At 36.6% G+C, this 23,690-nt stretch overlaps 1 protein-coding gene across 1 annotated transcript; it reads left to right on the plus strand.

The window, feature by feature from the left end:
* The first annotated feature begins 10,587 nt into the window (after window positions 1–10,587).
* On the plus strand, window positions 10,588–13,364 carry LOC133798388 (AT-hook motif nuclear-localized protein 15-like). The gene is made up of 2 exons (XM_062236653.1): window positions 10,588–11,049; window positions 11,174–13,364. The coding sequence occupies exon 2, from the start codon at window positions 12,100–12,102 to the stop codon at window positions 13,096–13,098; it is 999 nt and encodes a 332-aa protein (XP_062092637.1). The 5' UTR covers window positions 10,588–11,049; window positions 11,174–12,099; the 3' UTR covers window positions 13,099–13,364.
* Window positions 13,365–23,690: the final 10,326 nt, after the last annotated feature.

The raw sequence follows: 23,690 nt of genomic DNA on the forward strand, positions 1-23,690 counted from the left end.
GTACGGCTCATGAGTTTAGCCCCAAGAGCTTCGTCACGAATAATTTCCTCTCTGGCGGGCGCAGCCGGAGGATTTGGTGGGGCAGGAGGAGTCTGCTTCTCAGTAGGAGCTGGTGGATGAGTTTGCCCCGTTGGCCCAGAAGTTTGCCCAGTTGGCGCGTCCTTGGTAAGGTCTTCTGTTCGACCCTTCTTGGCTGGAGGGCCTCGGCTGGATTCACCAGTTCTCCTCTTGGATCTCCGCTGGAGTTGGGGAACCTCCTCTTCCTCCTCGGCCTGGTACATGTCAAAGATATTGGGAGTGGCCATATCTGCATGCAAGTAAACACAGAAAACTGATAAGAATGAGAGGCAGATGGAAATACATTATATGCAACAGAAGAGAGGCAACAAAGTGAATACCCGAGCTACAACTACTGGTCGCTACACTATTGACTCTATTAGTCATATACTCATTATCTGGCATGAAGAAGTCTGGCCCTAATTTTGGAGTATACATAAAATTTCCTTCCCCGTCGAACAAATGACAGGGAATTGGCAAACCATTTAAAAGGAAAATAGTGTTACCATTATCATCAGAGGACTCTCCTAAGTCCACAGCTGGCTCTTTGGCCTTTTGTTTCCCCTTGCCTTGGGGAGCAGAAGGCCTTTCTGCGGAAGGATTTCCCGTGGGCTCCCTAATAGTAATCCCCGTTGGCCTCCTCCTCCGAGGAGACACGGGAGGTTGTTGCTCGGGAACCCCCTCGGCAGTGGCTTCGTCCACCACGGACCCTCTAGTTTCATGGCGAGGAGCCAGGAGGCCAGACCGCCTCAAGTTTTCTTCAGTCACCAGGATCTTGATGCTTTTTGCTGCGTCGGACATCCTGGCCAGAGTATTAGACCTCAACACCATGGCTGGTGTTGGGGTCGGACGTAACCAAGGGCCTGAAAAGCAGATTACAGTTTGAGAAAAACGAAAGGAGACACCTTGAGTAAAAGTATCGACCAGTCAGAAACGGTGCTTACCTCCTCGTGCGAAGGCCAGGTTGTTGCTAGATATGTCCAGGGTAAGGAAGTACTCCTTATTATACTGCCCCACATTCGAGATATGCATTGTGTCACTCAGGAATGTTCGATTGGTTTCCTGGTGGCAAAAATGGAAGAAACCCGTTCCGTGTTGTTGCGGGTTGGACTTGAGGTCAAAGAGATAGTTGACCTCGTGAGGTGAAGGTTCTGGCCATTTCTTAAGTTTATACAGGATATAGAGTGCGACCAGCATTCTATATCCGTTTAGAGTTATTTGGAAGGGGGCGACACCAAAATAATTGGCCACCCCCACAAAAAAGGGATGAAGAGGGAGATAAGCTCCCGCCTCAATATGATACCGAGACCAAGCGCTGTTGACACCTCCGGGGAGGTTATCCCTCTGGTCTGCGGCAGGTTGTATAATGGAAACCCCTGTGAGGGGGAATCTCCTGAAGCAGTTAGCAATCATTCAGAGAGTTACCGAACTAGCTGGGGAAGTATACCACTCGACATCAGGCAAGTTCTGATGGCGAGGGCTGGCCCTAATCTTGATATTAGGGTCAGGAACAAGATTTTCTCGACCACTGGTCGAGGGAGCCCTTGCCTGCGAATTAGGCCGGGCAGGAGAATTTGGGCTGTTTTCAGACTCGGGTCTTTTCTTGCCTGAAGATTTGAAACGGGCCATTGAAGGAGAAGGATGGGGTCTGGAAGAGGATCGCGAAAAAGGGATCTCGTGGACACGGTCAGCTGGTTGATCTTCTCCCTCAAGCAGTTGGGCGAGAAGGTCATCGTCAATAGGCCTTTCACCTCCCCACAAATATGGAATTAAAGTCTGCATACAGAAGAATGGGGAGGTGAGGATAGAAAACTTTTAAAAGCTTTTTAGAATAACGCTGGTCGAGTATAAAAATTAAGTTTTTATACAACAGCATTCTAACAAAAAGCTAAATCTTTCTACACGAACAGTTTGAAAAACGGATCAAAGGGTGAAAATAAAAAGTTTTTCTGAAAAAGATTTTTTAACTCCCCTTAGGGCGGGAAAAATTTATTTTTCAACTAGCCTAAAGATCAAATTTTTACTTCGATTTTACGTCCTAAAATGCATGATCCCGGATTTTAAACTAACTCGTAACCCTATTTCGCCTACAAAATACTCTGTCTACAAGCGTCTCAAACCAGAAGCAGATAAACTCAAACAGTACGCAGTCAGAAGCATGCATCACAAAAAATTAGAAGCGTGGGAACTCGAAAACTTACCAAGAAAAGTGATCGTGGAGATGGAAGAAAGATCAAGGAGATCAAGGAGCTCTCTGACGGGGTCCTGAAAGTGCAGACGGAACGGTCTTCAGGAACGTTAAGGGCTCTGGATTTTAGGTTTTCTTGTGGAAACGATGGCGTGCGTAAAAAGAAAATAAAGGCTTCGAAGGTCTTATATAAGTTTGTTTCTGATAGTAAAAAGTATAATCATTAGTTTCCCTTTTTCAAAGTATGGGGAAGCGGGATGGCCGTCGAAATCTTTTCTGGGGAACCGAAAGGACGTGATTAGACAGAGGTAGGTTGCTTTTTTCAAGAACACACGAAGGGTTCTGACACGTCAGGTGGGGTTACCGAAGAGTCGTTCGTCCAAAAGTTTATTTACTGCTCGTGATAAATAAACTTGGGGAGCAAATGTTATCCATAAAATTAGCATTGGTGACGTGGCAAGTAATCCCTGGACACGTGGCTGACACCTGGAAACGTTCTGCTAGAGTATCGACCAGAGGACACATTAGAAGCAGTGTAAGCCTGTCTTACACGCGACCAGTCTGGTCGATAGTTCCGTGTACAAGGCGACATTTATGGGAAGATCTTTATGAATCCCGAATTTATCTCACACAATCTCCTGAGTATCCGATTATTCAGGAAAGAATATCTGTAACATTTGGGTTAAGATCTTGATAAGAAGAATAGGATGGGTTAAGATCTTGATAACTCGAGCTTGTAAGCTTGAGGTAACGGGATCACATTAATCGGGCCTAAAGGATCGAAAAGGCGAGGTTAACTCGAATGCCTATCCCGAACTATTGTGAAGTTCAGGGCATTGAGAGTGCACTCACACGAGGGTGGTACAATTATTACCAATTTAGAAGAGTCTCAAATTCCTAGGGAAAAAGTGGGCAGTTACCCGCAAAGGCGATATTTTTGGGATGTGTGCTTTAAAAACCTAATCCAAAAACCTATTCCTTAAGCTACACGAAATCTGTGACATAAATACCCCATAACCTAAAAAGACCCCATTTTCATCTGATTTTACCAAAAATTTTGACCTAAATTCATGTTTCTAATCACTTCGAATCTGATTAAACAAAAAATTTACATTATGCAAAAGAAGCCTTAAATATTTGGTGGAAACCAGAGAAGTTTTCCTTATACACAAAAGAAACACGTAACAAAAATAATAATATGTGAATAAAGATCAGAAGCTTACACGAAAATGATCTTGGAAAAGAAGATATCTGTAACGCCTTGGTTACCCCAGAACAGTTACGGTGAATGGTGAACCGGAAATTTGACTCGCTACCCGAGTCCTTTGGTTAAAATCGTGATCTAAGTGTTATTATCAGGTTAAGGTGAAAACCAGCAAAAAGGAAAGGGTACATTTCATTAAGTAAATAAACTGCTCATGAGCCTTTCAAAATGTTTACAAGTAGTTCGTAATACAAAAGAGTCACTGTTGTTTCAAATTTACAGTCCCTGCCGGCCTAAGCGGCAAAAGTAGGGTAAACCCCTAGTCCCTCTGAGAACTCCTTGACCGTGGCGGTCAAGCGGCCCTGTATGTACACAACATCTCCCAAGCTCTCCACTCATGGATGGTTAAGCTTTTCCTTTCCTCTACCTGCACCACATAGCACCCATGAGCCAAGGCCCAGCAAGAAAACACAATATGGCATGATATAATATCAACAACGATCATAATAACCATTCAGGACTATCAGTCCAACAAATAGGTGACAATAGCCAAAAGTCACAATAATGAGCATTGCTTCCTCTAGCCATGTGACGATAGGGTCACTAGGGCTTAACTGAGAAGGAGTTCTTTCATAAGTTCATTAGGACAGGTGCATGGTGATTAGTCACCAACATAACCTTCCTCTCGACCCTAGAGTCGAAGCTATGGACAACGTCCCTTAGCCACGTGACAAATGGTCACCGGGGTCATACACCTTGGCTATAGACATCTGGTCGTAGACCAGGCAAGCGCTTATAAATTCTTCGACCATAGGGTCGGTCCCGCATTAATGCCATAGAGCCATTCAATGCGTGATCATCGACTTTAGAGTCGGTCCCTGACTAGTCAGTGTCATAAACAGGTAATCAGCGTTCATTAGCATTTAATATGCAACCATGTCCACAAATATCAACCAACATGCTTCAATAGAAAACCATGCATGTCATATACCTGTACAGGGTGCAACTGTGTTCATACACTGTTTTCTTACCTTAGGTTCGAGTGAGAAGTATGATAAAGACGACCCCTGAGAACGATCGATCTTTTAGTTCCTTAGCGGTTACCTAATCACAACCAATTATAACTTCCATTAATGAGAATCCATAATAATAGGCTCTTAACCTAAGCGCCACTCTCGGGACCTCGAAACATGCCCACACGGTGAGTAGATTCGATCCCGGGCCTTAAGGATTGAAACCCCAAGTCAAAAACCCTTAAAAACACTCAAAACGGGACTTAGAAGGAAAAGGGTAGCGCTACAACGCTCAACCCCTAGCGCCACAGCGCTATACTCAGAACCACCCAAGTGCCAGAAAGCCTCCTGAGGAGCGCTATAGCGCCCTAAGGTGGGCGATGTAGCGCTACCTCCAGACCCAATCTCCCCTGAACCGACCTTCTTCAACTCCTTCGATTCCAACTCGATTTCCAAGCTTCCAAATCCCATTCTTAATGCCAAATGAACCCAAAAACCATTCTAACACACCCCAAACATCACAAGCACGGGAACCCTAGCCAAAACTCCCAACAAAACCATGAATTCACCCTAAACATCTCAGCTGCAAAACAGAACCAAAACAAGGCAAACCAGAGAAAACCATAGTTAGAAACCTACCCAAAGCTTGGCTTATGATGGTCTTCAATGGTGGAACACACTCCCAAACTCCCAAGGCTTGCTTCCCAAGCTTGAATCCTCAAAATTGGTTCAAAAACCACAAAGAACGGTGAGGAGAAGAAGGTACGGGAGAACTCTTTTGCATACTCTGTTTTTCCACTACTTTCTTCAGCTGTCAAAGGTTATATCTATCCTAGGGGTGAAATGTCCATTTTACCCCTAGGTCAATTAATAGTTTCTAAAGACTCCCAAGGGCATATTTGGTACTTCCCTCCTAACTCGTTAATCATAATTAACGCTCTCCAATTCCCGCTGTTCTCAATAATCTCAAACACCAATAATTCACATCCCGTTACCCTATGTCTCCCGGTAACGCTCTAATCATCAAAATCACCCCGAGACCCAACCCAAGTCCCGACACTTAAACCTGTTGTGACTAAACCGCTAATCAATATTCTACGATCGTCTCATGTCGACTAGCTCGAACAAACCCACATCATAATGTGGTCTCAACATATATCGTCAACATGCATACAATTAACATTATATTATAATATAATTCTCATAAACATGCATAAACACATTTAATGGCGTAATTAAACAATTATGGCCCTCCCGGCCTACTAATCCAGCCATTAACCATAATAGGGAATCCAGGGCATTACAATATCGTCGTTTGAAGAAGTGGAAGCAAAAATGATCCTACTAAGTCGAAGGTTGAGAAATTATTTTGTTTTTTGGGTTTAGAGAACGTGCAAAGAAAAAGGAAAAAAAAATCTCTGGTTTTTGTTCTCTGGTTCGTGTTTTCTGAAAGATGAAATGCAAAGTGAAGAATAAGAAGGAGAAGAGGGGGCTTAAATAGACAAAAGGAATGTCAAAGGTTAGGGAAATCTAAGCCTTTGATTTAGGTTAAAACACAATCTGATGGACTAGGTTTAATTCTAAAAGTTGGCGGCAAAAAAGGTCATATGAAAGGACGTGCGCATATAGCAAGGTACTCAAGTACTTTCAGTATGCAATCCCCCAATGACACGTGTCCATACTCAAGTATGGTAGGTGGGCACATTTTTTGAAAGTGGAGTTCAAAAGTTTCCTTGTCAGAGGATTTGAACCAACGCTTTTGAGGGGGAAAATGTTATACCCAAATTTCGAGAATGAATAAATAGCCTCGAAATGTAGACTCGTAAAAAGTAAGCTCGAAAAATAACAAGTGTTGGCAGTACACTTGTATAAATTGACATGATTCCAGATCTGCTATCAGTTATCAATACCCGAGCATGAGTTGTATTGTTCGAGTCTTAGTTGCAGGCTCAAAGGTATTAGTCTCCGAAGAATGAAGTCGACAAAACCACTAGGTGAGGAGGAGGCTGAATGGAATAACGAGCTCGGAGTCTTATTCGATCTCGAAAGCGCGTCCACTTTTCGATCGAACTCAGGAACGCGTTTTACACATGACACCTGTTAGGAAATCCCTATTTCTAAGGGATTTGTTGCTATCAAATATCAAATGTCAAATATCAAATCCCAAATATCATGGGATATTATGTAATTAATGTATTTATTTCGTAATTTGAATGATTGTTGGTAACTTCCCAAAATAAGGGGGAGATATTCTTTCAACCAGGCCTATAAATAGCTTGTGGAATTTCATTTGTACTCACGCACAAAATTGTACTGAAAATGCTCTGCCAAACTGCTTTCTGGAAAAGCTTTGAGAGAGTATTAAGATCGATAATACTGACTTGTGGACTAGGCAGATTTTGTAACGTCCCAAATTTCCTAATAAGGCTTAGGGCCTTGATTAGGGGGGCAGGATGGAAAATTATGTTATTATGTGATACATATATATATGTGTATCAATATGTGATTATGCGAGTTATATTATAATATGACTTGGTATGCATGTTTTGGTGCATTAAATATGCATGTGGGGCCATTTCTAATTAATTGGGTAATTTTTATAATTTGGCCTGTTATGGGTATATTTGGCATATATGTGGTATGTGTGTGGTATGTATGTGGTACTACATTACTATGTGGATATGTTTGGGTTACTCTGCACGAGATTTTCCTAGGGAGTAAGCTAATTGGAAAGTCGCAACGGGACCCATACTTGACTTAGAGTGAGTCAAGGGGTATTTTGGGTATTTAGCACATTACTCGGATATTGGGTAATGGGAATGATTATTTGATGATATATTGGGAGTTAGTGAGATCAGGAGAGAATTTTACCCAGATGCGTTTTTGGGACTTCGAGCATTAGGATTTGCTTGAGATTACTTAAGCTCGAACTGTCAGAAACATAAAAGAGACATTCATAATGTTCTCTCTCTCTCTCTCTCCCGTTCCCTTTTTGATGCCGTTCGCATTTTTGAAAGAAACTCGAGTTTTAGGACTCAGATTCAAGCAAGGATCGAGTCATAGTGATTCTAGGGAAGATTAGAAGCTTATTAGCCGGAGGATTTAATTGGGAAACGACTCCACCAGAGGTAATCCAAGCTTTAAGTTTTGAGTTTATGAGTTTTTAAGCTTTGATTGGATTTTATGCTTTGATGAGTTTTTGGGTTGTTTGAGGCTTGGGATTTTATGGTTTTGGGCCATTGGAATGTTTGAGAACTTTGTTTTTGAGATTTGGATATGTTTGGATAGGTTTTTGGAGGATTTTAAATGGGAGAAAGCGTAGAACATGGCTGGGTTCGAGCTTGGGTTGCAACCTTGTTCTAGCAAGTCGCGACCTGTGTGAACTCAGAACCAAGAGGGTTCTGCCTGGGGGCGCGCCGCGACTCTAGAGGGCCAAGTTGCGACCTACACCCTAAAGCCCAGGTAGAGGGCTCTTTGTCAGGGAGGCGTGCCACCACCCTTAGGGCCAAGTCGCAGCCCGCTCGTGCAATTTTGGCCAGGTTGGGTTTTTAGTTGTGGGAACTTAAACCTAAGGGCTCGGGATTGATCCTACTTCCCGGTTTAGTAGGATTCAACGTCCTGGAGGCTAGGATTCAGTCTGGAGGTCTTTAATTACTCGTTATTGACGAGATTCTATATTATGGTTGTGACTAGGTGATTGTTAGGGGTTTAGAATCAGGATCGTGCTCAAGGGTCATTTATTGGTAACCTGTGCTTGGACCAAAGGTAAGAAAACCGCACCCAGTATGACATGAATGTGGAATATGGAATTGATCAGAGCTTGAGTCTCTGTAAATGTGCATGATCATAATTATGCAGGTGATTGTTGATGAAGCATGTCGAGTGCTCTATATTTGGATATCTTTTGCATTGTGAATGCTGGAATACACTATTTATCTGAGCTACGCACTGACTTATTAGTCATAAACGGCAACGGTGTTTAGTATTGGTCGTGAAGCTCTGACTTATTAGTCATAAACGGCAACGGTGTTTAGTACTAAGCTCTGGTCGTATGGAATTGACTTAGGAGTCAAGAATGGCAATAGCACATTGAACACTGGTCGATATGATTAGATCTAATAAAAAAGAGCATTATATACTCGACCGACCTATTGGTAAAAGAAACTAAAGCGCTTGGCTAGTCTAAAGCTAGTTACTCAAAGCCAGGGTTAAAAGGCTCAAGTGACTGGAACATCATATGGCTTAGGGCGCAGGAGCCCATATTGACTTAATAGTCATCCATTCAGGGCGCAGGACCCCAAAATGACTTAATAGTCATCTATTCAGGGCGCAGGATCCCAAATTTACTTAACAGTCATCTACTCAGGGCGCATGACCCTATAATCATTTATTTGTACTTGCATGCATGCATGAATAATGTTATTACTGCTAGGCATGTTTATTATAATTTGGTGATATGTTATTAATTGCTTATGAACATGTTTGAGTTTTCTTGTTGAGCCTCGGCTCACGGGTGCTATGTGATGCAGGTAAAGGTAAAAGAAAGCTGGACCATCCTTGAGTTGGAGAGCTTAGGTGACGATGTGTACATATGCGGCTACTCGACCACCACGGCCGAGGTTTAAAGAGGAACTAGGGTTAAACCCTATTTTGCCACTTAGGTCAGCTGGTTGTAAATCTTTTATTGTAATTAACCTTTAAAATGTATTTTGGGATCCCAATGTATACAGTAAACGTTATATCTTTGACCAAATTTTTTAACCCTAAACCGTCAATCACATTTAGTTACACGATTATGACCAAATGACTCGTTTAGCGAGTTACCATTTAAAATACACTGTGTAACGGTCCCTGAGTAGTAGCGTGTTACAAATTTTAACTACAAAACTACGTAAAAAGTTCTGGAGTTATTATATTTTTCTAGAATATTGTTTGGTGCTCTTCATAATTAAGTTGACAAAAAACGACGTCAACGAAAATATAAAGTGTGTTTGAATGTCAAGTGATAATTACTTATGAATTCCTATTGGCAAAATAATTAGTAATTACACATAAAAATAATATTATGTAATAAATATTATTTAAAATTGATAGGAATTTGTAATTACATAGTGTAATTACATTCAATTCTTATGATGGCTATGAGAATTGGAGAGTGTAATTGAGACCCCTCAATTATCTTAAATTACATAATTACTATGTAATTACATGGTTAGACAAATACTCAAAATTGAGTAATTATTCTGAATTATACCAAATTCTAATAACATAATGACTTTCTAAATGCACCCTAAATTTATTTGGAAATATAATAATAAAATACATAACTTTTTTTAAATTGTTTTTAGTCATGAAAGTTATTATAATAAAAAATTGAAGAACATTTTCTCAATGCTTTATAACAAGACAACATTAGAGCAATTACAATCGATGAATTAAAATAAATATAACTCCAAAATATACTGAGAAAAGATAAAAAAACAATCCAATCATGCTTTATATATTTTATTTATCTTATTCTATAGTATCGTCTTTATATATATATTTATAGGTTACTATTCTATCTTTCAAATAATTTTTTAATAATATCTCTCCTTATTATTTTATATAAAAAAAATATAATAATTGAATAATATGAAGAAAAACATAAAAAATTTGGAAAAGTAAAGAAGTCATTGAAAGTGTTCTTAATAATAATAAAAATGTTATAATTATTTGACTTATGTATATTTTTTCTAATTAATTTAGGGTTCTAATAAAAGACTTAGGACTAAAAAGAAATGCATATATAATGTAAAAAAAAATAAAAAATCTTAGCAATATAATTAAATTAAGCCAATTTTATTTGAATTGAAAGGATTTATGAAAAGAGGAAGTACAAATCTATTACAGAAGAGAAGATTCAAGGAAAGAGTACTCTTAACTCAGATTTAGCCCACAGCGTCTTTTCACACAGAAGAGTACACTATGCGCATTGGTAACACAAAAATTTGAAAGAAGAAATCTCTTTAGACGGATCTATTAGTACTCCTATTACTAAGACCAACGCCAACACAAGTCACTCACACAAAACTCTCTTACAAGTCCTCTCCTCCTATCCTAGCTAGGGCTAAGCTGTATGGCTCCTTCTTTTGGCGGTGACACAGACACAATCACCTTGGCTTTCGATACCTCTTGTCGGGACTCTCCCACTTGCTGACGTGTTTACTTCCCACTACTCCATGCGCACGATACCCCACGTCTACGTCTCCACACCCTATCATTCTCTCTTCTTCTATTCTCCCAGTTTTAACCCCACCAATCATAACCATCCACGTACCCTTCTCTGTAATTATTTGAGGATTTGAGAGCGGTGTGGTACGAATCTACAAAAGAATATTATAGGAACGAGTGTAGGATAGTAATGCTCGTTCCAACTTGCTTGCTCGGAACTTGAAACAGGGTTAGTAGTACAATCTAAAACCGTTCACCAGAGGGAGACAAAAATAAACCGGGCTTCTGCAAAACCGCCTTTTTTTACACAGAAAAAAGAAAAAAAGAAAAAAGAAGGGATTTTTTTTAGAGCATTTTACAGAGAGATACACACAGTAAATATACATCTATATACTTGGTTGGATTATCTTTTTCATTTATTAATTTTTACAGGCTTCTTATCATGCGCCAGGGTAGAGTTACTGGGTCCCTTAACGTACGCTTCACACTTAACCGCAGGTCTGGTAAAGCACGGAGGTTCCGAAAACTGGTCTTGGAGGGGCCCCTGCTGCAGCCTCAGTAACTGAAGACGCTGCTCCGTTTTGCTCTGTTTTTGTTTCTTCTGATTCCCCCGTACTGACTAGCCGATTTTGCATATTGCTCCACTGTACTTCCTCTCTTTCTATTACTGTTTAGTACTCTCATACGGGCACGTATGTCGTATAAGAGTTGGAGTCTTGAGTTTAAGTTTTCATAGCCAAGGAAGGGAAAAAAAAAGCAAAATAAAAGAGAGTGATTGGAGCTCGAGATGGTTAGATGCAATATGTGTTTGGGAAAGGGGGGCGAAGTTATGTCTTTTTGGATAACCTCGAGCGTTTAGAGAAATGGGTTTGTTTTATTTTTTTTGTTCGGGTTAGTGGGGGTTCTTGTTTGATCTGAGTATTGGGGTTTTGGGATGGGAGATTAGGGTTTTCATGAAAAACAAGGGAACCCATGTTTTAAATGTCCGATTCTGTCATGAAAAGATAGGCTCGATCGCTTTCTAGTTGAGTTTGGGTTTAAAAGAAAAGGGTAGAAAAAAGATAAGATTTTTTGGATTTATTATATATGGTAGATTTGGGGGAGTTCTTATTTGGTATCTCAATTATCAATAATATAAACTGATACTAAGCAAACAAGATAGAATGAAAAGAAAAGAAGAGGAAGCTAGCTAGAGAGGAAAATCTGTATTATTCCTTGTTTGGTGTATCCAAGCTACCATCTTTAATTAGCTAGCTTGCCTATTTTGTCATTATTCGTCACTAACAATTCTTAAGGAGAGAGAAAGAGTCCAAAAGTCTAAAGAATAACCATTAGAAAAGAAAGGGATAACCAAGGAAGTACTTTGAATTTGTTTTCTCTTTCTTTTTTTTCTTTTCCCTCAAGCTAACGAGTTTCAGAGCAATATGACGAATCGATGGTGGGCAGGTAATGTGGCCATGAGAGGAGTAGATTCCATGTCTTCACCTCCATCGCTTCAGCTGAGAAACACAGATGATGATGCCAACAAACTCGGTCCGAGAAGAGAGCAAGAGTTCATACACGACAACAACCTTTCCATCACGACGACTCCAACCAAGAACATCAGCCCCCAAAAGCAGAGTCACCATCAAAACCTTGAAGATGACGACAGCGGTGACGACCCCAACTCAGCCGGTCACGAAAGCTTCGAGCCAAGCGGAAGTGGAGGAGGAGGAAGCAGCAACCGCAGGCCACGTGGCAGGCCGCCAGGTTCCAAGAACAAACCCAAGCCTCCTGTAGTGATTACCAAGGAGAGCCCCAACGCTCTCAGAAGCCACGTTTTGGAAATCAGTAGCGGAAGTGACATCGTTGAGAGCATAGCCACTTTTGCTCAGAGGAGGCACCGTGGGGTTTCGGTCTTGAGTGGTAGCGGCATTGTCACTAACGTCACGCTCCGGCAGCCCGCTGCTCCAGGTGGCGTCATCACGCTTCATGGGAGGTTCGAGATTCTATCGCTATCTGGGGCGTTCCTGCCTAGCCCTTCTCCTCCTGGGGCAAGTGGTTTGACGGTTTATTTGGCTGGCGGGCAGGGGCAGGTGGTTGGTGGTACCGTGACTGGAGCGTTGGTGGCGTCGGGGCCAGTGATTGTCATCGGTGCAACGTTTATGAATGCGACATTTGAGCGGTTGCCTCTCGAGCAGGAGGAGGAGGCCGTCCCAGCAGGCGGAGAGGGGACTCAGCAAGTGGAGCAGCAGCAGCAACCAGCAGTGAATCCAGGAAGTAGCAGTGGTAATCCTAGTCCTACTCAGGCCATGAGTCATGATCATCATCAACAACCTTCGGTTCCAATGTTCAATTTGCCACCAAATTTGATGCCTAATAATGGTCAGGTGCCTCATGACATGTTTTGGGGACCTCCGCCTCGGCCACCTCCCTCTTACTAATCATGAATATGTGAACTATATAATGATAGAGGGAGAGACTAGATAATGTGTAAGTTGAAGAGAGTTATGCCGACTTTTTAAATTTTTTTTTTTTTTGGGTCATTCTGAAAAATGTTTTGGTTGATCGTTTTGATCTTGTAAGCAATAGTAGCTAGCTAGGTAGGGCTTGGTTTGATAATCTTCATGTCCTTTTCCTCTTGTGAATGTTATTTTACTTTCGGACTTAGGTTTAAAGCTGTGTTTAATAATGTATCATCATTCATCAACTTGTGAGCTTTGTTTGGTTCTTTCTATCTCTTTAATCAACTTGTTGTAGGAAAAGAAGCTACATATTGAAGAATGGATCAGCCATGGTCATGGAACCTACTGTATATACTGACATGATCGATTTTAAAGCATGGTAAGCGCGCTTTAGTTTTTGCTACACCTTTATATCTTATATTTCTATTCTATATTTTATGTAACAATATGATTCAGAAGATGATGACTTGGTTTTGATTCATTTATATATTATTCCCAATAAAAAGTTTTGCTAAATCCAATGATATCATAAAAGCTGGTTGCAAACCTATTTTACCTGCGGAGACTATGACGGTCCCTCTGGACTCGGAGTTTCCAAAATTGGTTTTTATAAGTACCACTGCCAGGCTTTATAGGGCTTTTTAGGGTTTAGCCATACAAGACCTGAGGGGTCATGTTACGATCTTGTACATATATATATTGCATTGCCTATGGTTTGGCATTTCGTTTCCCCTTAAAAAAAAAAAAGATTAGAAATGGCATTTCGAACCATGATTTAGTTTAAATGTACTCACATATAGGATGGTGTTGTATGGTCTAATATTCTTTTTATTAATTAAAATAAAGAGATGTAAAACTAGATTTATATGCAGGTGCTCATAATTTAGTCAGTGCCTTGTTGACCTACCTAGCTGTACTATATATTTGGATAAGCATTGAGAGATACTAGTTGCACTAGAGATAGGGTTGAAAAATTCTCATTGTTAGTGTAATTTATTGGGTCAGGCACTTTTGGGTGGGTTGGTGGTGGGCGTTAAAATCGACCATTTGTTTATAAGAGAAAGAAAGCTAATGTTAAGAGATACTGATCCTACTGACATGGTCAAATTGTTGAAATTTAATCGAGTCTGGCTGCACATGCGTGAGCATGGCATTTTAGTTAGGAGCATGGTTTTATATATATGTGGAAAATTAGTATTTTACTTGTAATACTTGTTAAGTTTTTCAATTTCATATTGTGACATGTTTGAATTTTGCTTATATGGTAAAGTATTCATTGGCGTGAGTTGTATAAATTGTATTTTCACTTGACGTTTATTTCTGGTATCATAAATGGCTGCGGTTTTTGTTCTAAACCGGTTAGAGAATTTTGACTTTTTTTTCCAATAAAGATGTACAAATCTATTTTCAATTTGGAAGTTGCTACTTGCCATAGTCGGAAATTCTTAGAAGCCTTGAAGTTGAAGAAGTCTTTTTCGATAAGCTTCTAGGGAGTTGCTGAAGTCATAATAAATAAATAAATAAATAAATAAATGCAACTTCATACCACAAAAATAAATAACTAAATTTAAACTGACTGTATATATATGTGGACTTTAATTGATTGATAGAAGTATGCTCTTTCTACGAAGAGGATTTTGAGGACTGAAATTGGATATATTATATTTTCTTTTATTAGACTAAATATCTGTACGATGCTTACCTTTTTCTACAATTCTTTAATAGTGTTTCAAGTGTCCTAATTGTCTTGTACGGACATTTGTGGGTCATTGTTTGATGGCTCGTTCTATGCTTATTATGAGAAACATAACTTAGCTCAATGTGTACTGGTTACTTCTCTAATATTAATGATATTGTATATTCAAACATGTATTTAGTTTCCATATATATGATTATAATTTGGTATTGCGAGATCACAACATTTTTATGTATCTGCGTGTATGAACATGTACATACATGTTTAATTATATATATATATATATTTTTTACAGTTGGGAGGGAGAACTTCTTTCTTATATGTTAACATTTTCTTGTCTTTCACAATATTCGATTACTGCAAGGTGAAGTATATATTATTGAGTCTGTTAACCTTTTATACAGCTGTGATTCTGAGCTAATGATATAGCTGCTCTTATATAACAAATAGAAAACTATATATATATATACTTGAGTAATACCTAATTAAGTTTCGTTTCCATAGTTTTTGTCAAGTTATGCGCTTCCAAGTATCTGTCTTTTAAAGTTTTCCATAGTTCACTGAGTGGCGCAAAACTAGTGTCTTAACAGGATCTACTCAAAGCATGACATGAGGTCACACAAGTTCATTGTCGGCAAGATATCATGGACATAAATAAGCCGTAATCTTAATTTTTTTTAATATGGCCATATACATTTTAGTTATAGGAAAATTTTCACAAATTTATAATAAATTTTAAATAATTTAAGAGGTTAAAATTATGTTCAAATAACTTGTATGCATGTCTGTTTTGTTTTACATGTATGCGGGAAGAATTTTTTTTGAATTTTATTTTTGGTATATTAAATTATTCATAATTTTCTATAAATTTGTGTTAGAACTCCTATAACGATAATTTATAGGTGTATTGGAAATAGAAAATATTTCTGCGGTAGGAATTTTTTCTAAAATATCCTCATTTATAATATAGCTTAACTATATGTACACATTGCTTTGGATATTTACTTTGGATTGATACCACTAATAGTGGTACTATATATCATGTACCTGGATCATTATGTGTGCATATATCTCCTAAGATTCGTGGAAATTTGGGTTGTTCCATTTACTTTTTAATGCATAGGTTCCAAAAGTTAGTTTTGTATCAGTTATTAATGAATCATTCTTAAATATTTAGATATTTAATTTATGATAATAATAAAAAAAAATATTTAATATGTTTATAAATTAAATTAATGTTTTATTAAAAATAACATTCTTACATAATTGTTTTATAATTAATATTAATGATTATATTATCTTGATTTTCTTCATATTATTAATTCTTATTATGTTTATGTTTTTTTTTATTTTATACATTCTATTTAAAACTTAATAATATTGTATATAAAATTATATGTATATATATAATTAGTTATAAGTTTCATTATAGAAAAAGTTTACAAAATGTATATTATAAATATTGATAATTTTGTGGTAGTTATTAGTATTAAAAATTTCTTAATAAGAATTTTTTTTTAATGAAAAGTTAATTTAATGTATAAAATTATTAAATATTTTTAAAAATATCATGAAAATAGTTTTTTTCAATGTTGTTTGGTATTGTAATAAACTAAGTGGTTTTATTTTTTATAAGATTGATTCACTATTTTTTTATATTTTATTTATGTATTTTGAAAGAAAAAAATAAAAATAGTATTTAGAGATTTAAATGATATAATTTGAAAAAATTAGGGACTTAATTGAAACAAAATTAATTTTCACATCTAAATATTACAAAGAAGATAAAAAAAAGCCTTTGAAATCTTTTTCATATAAGATTAGTAGTTTGTTTGATTTTTGTAACTGCCAAACCTATTGAAAAAGTTCACTACAGATAGCCGATTAGAGTGGGAATTTATGATCGTATTTACTGGTGTTATGCTATTGTTAATTGTGTTTGCTAGTAATTTAGTAGGTATATATATATGTATATATATTATCGTTAATGTACGGTCTTTTGACTGATACGAATATAATTAACAGCTAATCTGTGTGAATTGTATTTAGCTACTTAATTATTTTTATATTGTGTCTATTTTGGAAGAAAGTTTACTTTTTATTTATCAGAAAAAAGCATTAAGTTCTTCAAGAGACAAACGAAGAGCTATCTCGTCAATATTTAAATCCCAACTAAATCAAAAAATAAATACTAAAAAGGTTGGCAAACAAGCCATACATCATTTTTGAGATATGAGAATATGAATGAGTGCACCTAACATGATCTAATTATCTAACCTGTAACCAATCTGTTTTAGCAGAAGTGTCTTGAACATTAGAAACATCAACCCGTGGGTCTTGTTTATGAATTACATAATTAGCTCTTCACTCCGCCATATGTTTAGGAGTAATGAAAACATAAAAATGAGGATCAGAATGTAATAAAGTGAAAATTATTAATGTAAAGTTTATCACACATTATAATTGCATTTACATTCATTTTATTTTGGGGTTTTTTCATAAATATATATATTTTTATAACTTTTATTTTAATTTTACTAACTTTCTATAATTTCATAATTAAAAAAATACGGTCTCAATTAGACATCAATTCCATAACAATATAGAGTTAAAGAAGTAACTTCAAATCAATTAGACAGAAACCTACAACAGTACACTATTAAAAAAACAATTACAAATTAATTAAATATCAACTCAAAATAAACGAAAAAACAATAAAGCAACTCCCTAAAATTTTATCCCTGCATTTTAAAATGTGTAAAAAATATATTTAAAATATATCTCAAAACAATCAAACATATAACAAAATTAACTTGAAAAATATTATCATTAAACACAAATATTATTTTCAATATATATTTATATATATGAACCCAAAATATACTTAAAATAAACTAAAATTAAACACAAAATATTCTCAATTAGAAATCACCCAAAAATTTATCTAATCACTAAAAATCAACTCACATAATAAAAGAAATTAAAAATGTGTTCACTCAAAGTACCCAAAATAAACTAAAAATATTCTCAAAACATATTGAAAATAAACCAAAAATATAATCAATTAGACATCGACTCACTACATATTAAAATATGCTAAAAATAGACCAAGAACAACTAAGTATATCATCAAAGTAAAATACAAAATAACTAAAAAACAACTAAAAATACATAGTTTAATTAAATTTAAAACAAAAAATTAATTCAACATATACTTAAAAAAATTAGTTTGAGAAAATAAGTAATGAGAAACAGGTCAACACCTGATGGTTTAAGGTATATCCAAAATAAATAAAAAATATCCCTATTAGGAAAGTCTGACAAAAATATTAGTCAGTTACCCAAACTATTCAGACAGTTACCTAAATTGCTCAACCAGTTAGGCAATCTGACAGCTTATCATGAATTTGGACAGACAAGAAGGGGAAACAAGCCACCACCCTTTGATACGAAAATCTCAAGGGTATTATTCATAATCAATTAAAGAAAATCATCCAGAAATAAACATAATTGATTTATAAATGGTGGAATAAAAAGACATAATAGAGATCACACTATTTAAGGAAAAAACTAAAGATATTTTATTTCCATAAAAAAATCTTTTATTAAATAGAATTAAAACAAGATGAGATTTCCATAAAAAAGATTGAGTAATTATAAAAATGCCAAATTTTTTTTTGCCAATGGACTTTACAATCTCTCCCTTTGTCAATTTTATAGAAAAAAAAATAGTTTTTATAATACTCAATCAGCCTGCATTGAAACATGTTAGTTTGGAAAAATAACTAACCAAAACTCCCATGCATAAAACAGTTAGCCAATAACATAGATCAAAACAGGAAAAGTGATATATCAAAATAACAAACTGAAAAATCAATTTCTCTCATTGAGAAAGAAGTCCAAACTAATAGAAAAACAGAACATAATACTCCCCTTTTTGACTATCAAAGGGCCAAAGTACAGTCTAAAAAAGAAGAAAATATAACAAAAACATAAAACTAAGTCTTAAAAAAAACACAAAAAAAATGAAAGAAAGACTAGCTACTTCTTTGACTTGGATGAGGAGGCACGCAGACTGAGCACATTGTCAAGGAGAAGCTGTTGAGTTTCGGCAAGGGCAACAATTTTGTCCAGGAAGATAGTCTGATTGGATTGAATTACTCCAACAGTAGCTTTCAAAGCAGAAAGTTCGGGTTCCTAAGCAGGAACATCAGTAGAGCCGCCTGATCCATCAGCAGACTTGATTTTCATATCAATAGGCTTGACACGCTTGGAAGATCCTTGGGTAGTTTTCTCCTTGAACTTGTAGGTAGTGCCTTTTCGAATAGCCACCATGGTCTCATCAGCAAATTTGAGAGCATGCTATGAGGACATGATCTTGTAAATGATGCTAGGAAACACCGAAAAATTGAGACTTTCACTGTCCTTTGATTAGAGACAAAATCTGATCCAAGATCACCTTAGGCAGATTCACCGGAAGACCTGTTCAACCTTATATAGAAAAGATGCAAGCTCTTATGAAATAGTAGCAGGGTGAGTAGTAGGGAGCCAATTAACACAAGAAAATTTGTATAAAGCACCATACTTATGAGTGAGTTGCAAAACCTTAAGAGATGTGTTTTTGGTCCACTCAATGGATTGACCTATCAATTTCGAAGCCACAACATTCTTATCTAAGTCAACAATCTCAGCAGCTGGTATAGGCCCCAAAACCCGAGCAATATCACCTTCACTAAATTTAAACCAATTCCCTCTAACATACACTTTTTCATACATAAAGGATTCTGCATCAGTAATCTCAGAGGTCAAATTGTTATAAAATTCTCTCACAACTCTAGGGACATAACTCTCAAACCCCATTACCGACCCAATCCAATGGGCATCCTCAAGAGGCTTAATAACCCAAAATTTCCTATGATCATCCAACACAAAATTTCTTTCAGAAATAAACTCCTTATTTTCATACAATTTCATATTGTGATGGGACTCATAAGAAAAAATTGTAAAGTTATATACCTTGGGTGGAGACTCCGGAGATGCATGTGGCACCAACTTCTTGATGCGTTTTGGGGCACTCTCGGTCATAGGCCTTTTCCCTGCAGACTTGGAAGCCGAGGGTTCCTTCACAAGGGTTGGTTGCACAAGTGGAACAGGAGAAGGTCCCTTTTTGACCACTTTCAGAGATGAAGCAACTGGGAGATCAACCATTTCTTCCAAATGAACAGATTTAGAGTCAGAGGCATGGATGTCTAGATGCACAGTAGGGTCTTCTTCTTCATCATCAGACTCAAGAGACTCGAACTTAGAGGGAGACTCATCACCTTCTTTTTCTGAGGATGAACAGGGAGGATGCATTTTTCCAAGACGAGAGCCCTTGGGTGTTGGAGTTGTCGAGTCCGAAGGAGTTGATGATATTGGTTTGGTTATTGATTTGGCTTTGGAAATCTTTTATGCAACAGATTTGGCCACCATTTTCTGCGCTAGGACATCAGGCAATGGGGATTAATCAGACACTATTTTTGAAGACTCGGGGGTATGGAGCCCATCCTTTGCTTGCTCAAAGTCTAGAGCCTATTTCTCATGATCAGGCCCATCTGATTCAAACCTAGAGATTTCTGTCTCTATCGGGGGTTTCTCTTTCTGCAACTCCACAGCTGGATTTTGGGAAACCGCCATTGGGAGGGATGGTTAATGGTGGAATGATGCAATCACGAGACTCTTTCTCTAGGGTTTGAGCAGACGCTTTCGTCTTTGTCCCTTTAGGTTTGGAGAGAGAGCTCTTTTCAGGTTAAGGGCAACCAAAGTTCCTTTCTCAGGTTTCTTGGATAAACCTTCTCATCGGGTCTTCACCATTATTCTCTACAAAAACACGTTAGAGAGAAGCACAAACAGAGAGTGAAATAGAGATTCTCTAGAGAGAGAAAGAGTGAGAGTGAATACTGATACAAAGCTCAGTGATGTGATGGACTTATATAAGGATCCGAGATTCAAATTTCAAAAGCAAAGAAAAAAAAAGAAACTTTATGCAATAACTGCCCATGATCGTGTACACACTTTTGGGTAACTTCAGACCCCCCTTTTTATTTTATTACATATATATTTATATATTTTTTATATTAAAAACAAAATTTCCAAAAAAATGTCCTTTGATTTGGTGCTCAATAACTCTGTGACCTGTCCAAATATAGAGAAACAATCCAACATAATGATTAGCAATATTTTACACTAATTAAACAATTAGAGAATCTATTTTTTTCAAGAATCAAACACAAATTTTTTTAACCAAATATTCTTTAGATACTCAAAAAAGTACTTTTCAGTTTTTATACTGATTTTCTCTCTTTTATTTTTTACTTTTCAACTCAAGGCAATATGTGTGTGAAAGTGATAAAGCCGATTGTATTTTATTTTTATTTTTTTTACATCTCGTAACTCCATTTTTTAAAACTTTGTAACCAAGATAGAAGCTTTCACACCACAAAAATGGTAGCCCTTTTCAATGGTAATGTATTCTCTACATAATTTTTGTTACATAGTTCCAACTTACTCAATTATGGCTTTCACACATTAGAGTGGGTAGCTCTTTTCTAAATTGGAGTCTGAGAGAAAAATTAAAGAGATATTTTGAATTAACCGAGCACCAGTTTTTGTAAAAGGAATATTTGTGAGAAATAATATTTCATTTATTTTCAGAAAAATATGAACTATTTTGAACTAGATAATCTAATCGAATTTAGAGACAAATAACTATCCAAAATTTTGAAAAACTTCTGAAAATTAAACACAGATCACAAGAGATGAGCATACACATACTGAGAACATGGAAAAAAATATATTTATTGAGAAGTACAAACTCCCAAAGATTTTCTAAGGGAGTCAAATTTAACTGTATACAGTGCTTTAGTGAAAATGTCAGCAATTTATTTTGCAGACTCAACATATTCCAAAACCAGGGTTTTATTTTCCACAAGTTCCCTAATAAAATGATGTCTAATATCAATGTATTTGGTACTAGAGTGTTGAAAAAGATTTTTGGAAATATTTATTGCACTAGTTGTAGCGTCGCAGAATTTTACTTAGCTAGATAGTAGTAATAGCAGTAGTAGAATTTTAGTTTTCATGGATATTGGTCAAAGCTGGGATTTAGTAGAAACTCGTAGAAATAGTTATGGATTTTATAAGTTTAACCTATGGTTTAGAAATATTAATTTTAACATAAGGTTTGATTAATATAGCTGGTCCTACAAATATTATTTATTATAACCTAAGGTTTAGATAGAATAATTAAGAACGTGACACTTCTCACATGTATGATTATTAAGGATATAAGCATTTTAGATGAATAAATTAATAAAAGATAGATCTAGAAGGTCTAGAACCTTCCAACAGCTGTAATGATTGCGTTTTATTCAGTCAAAGTTTTACCAAACTTCAAATATGCTGAAAGTGTGCAAAAACGTGTTTAAAATATCATTGTATGCTGATATATCGCAGCTATAGGTCCGATACATCGCCTATGGAAGATACAGAAAACACGTCGACTTCGCACGAACGAAACCACAGAAGCTTGGGGCATAGGTAGGGGCGATAGGGTAGGCGATATATCGGCTCTTGGAACCATTTTTGAAACTTTGTGGATTTAAATTAGAAACAGCCCTCAACAACCCAACTTTGCTCCTGGACGTTTTTGACCGAGTTCTTGGCATCTGTTGAATCGAAAATTCAAAATTATTCAATTTATATTCCTTTATTTATTCATTTTAAAAAGAGTTAGTTTCACTCTTTGAATTCTATAAATAGGACCCTTCACTCAGCCATTTTCATCATCATTCAAGCACAGTTCAGAGCCTCCAAGCTGCTAAGATTATTCTAGAGAGAAACACTAGGGTTTTGGGGTTAAAAGCTTTCAAATCTAAGCTTTTCTAAACACTTGGGATATAAGCTTTTGTGTGATTTCAGTGTTTGAGGTATAGATCGAAGCTCTAAGCTATCTAAGTTTCCATTAATCTTCAAGTTTATTCCATTTCCATTCTTCTTATTCTTTCCTTTTATTTCAAAACCTAATTTGTTGTTATGGCTTTTGGTTAGGTGTTTGAGTTTCTTGAAACTTAAGGTCTTCGGTAAGTTACTATTTTGATTGTTTAGATCCTCTATTCATCTTCTTTTCTCTAGAGGACTTATGGTTTTTTTATGTTTGGTTTTAGGAGTTTCCAATCTTGCTCTTGTCTCCAATATCCCGGTTTTTGGTAAGGAAAATTAGATAGTTTAGTTTATGATTTAGGCTATGTTTTTGTATGACCAAACATTTCAGAACAATAAAGGGGTAAGTGTGTCTGGACCTAAGGTGTTCAATGATGTATGACAGACTTATGTCCGGTAGGCTTGGTTGCCAAAATTTTATGACAGACCTAAGTTGATGTCCGGTGTATGACGAACTATTGTCCGGGGCTTAAATGCTACCCCTGTATAAGCACTTATCTTTTTATTATATCTGACTTGTTATTATGATCTATGACCTATAGTTACGATTATGACTTATAACCTATGACCTATAGCTACGATTATGACTTATGACCTATGATTTATGACTGTGATTATGACTTAGATTATGGTTATGACTATGATTATGACTTAGGCTATGATATTACCTATGGTTATGTGATGTGATATGATTAGTATAAATAATTTTTTGTTATGGCTCTTGTGTAATTTAGGATATGTTGATTAAATAATTATATGACTAACTTTTGTTTGTATTTTCCTTATTGGGCTTAGAAGTTCACCCCTTATATTGTTATCATTACATGCAATTGATGATAGAAAGGCCGGTGGCGAGTGGGACCTAGGAGCTTCGTGATGTACTCGTGGGGACCAT

The sequence above is a fragment of the Humulus lupulus genome, chromosome 8 (assembly GCF_963169125.1).
Source record: "Humulus lupulus chromosome 8, drHumLupu1.1, whole genome shotgun sequence".
In the NCBI taxonomy this organism is placed as follows: domain Eukaryota; kingdom Viridiplantae; phylum Streptophyta; class Magnoliopsida; order Rosales; family Cannabaceae; genus Humulus; species Humulus lupulus.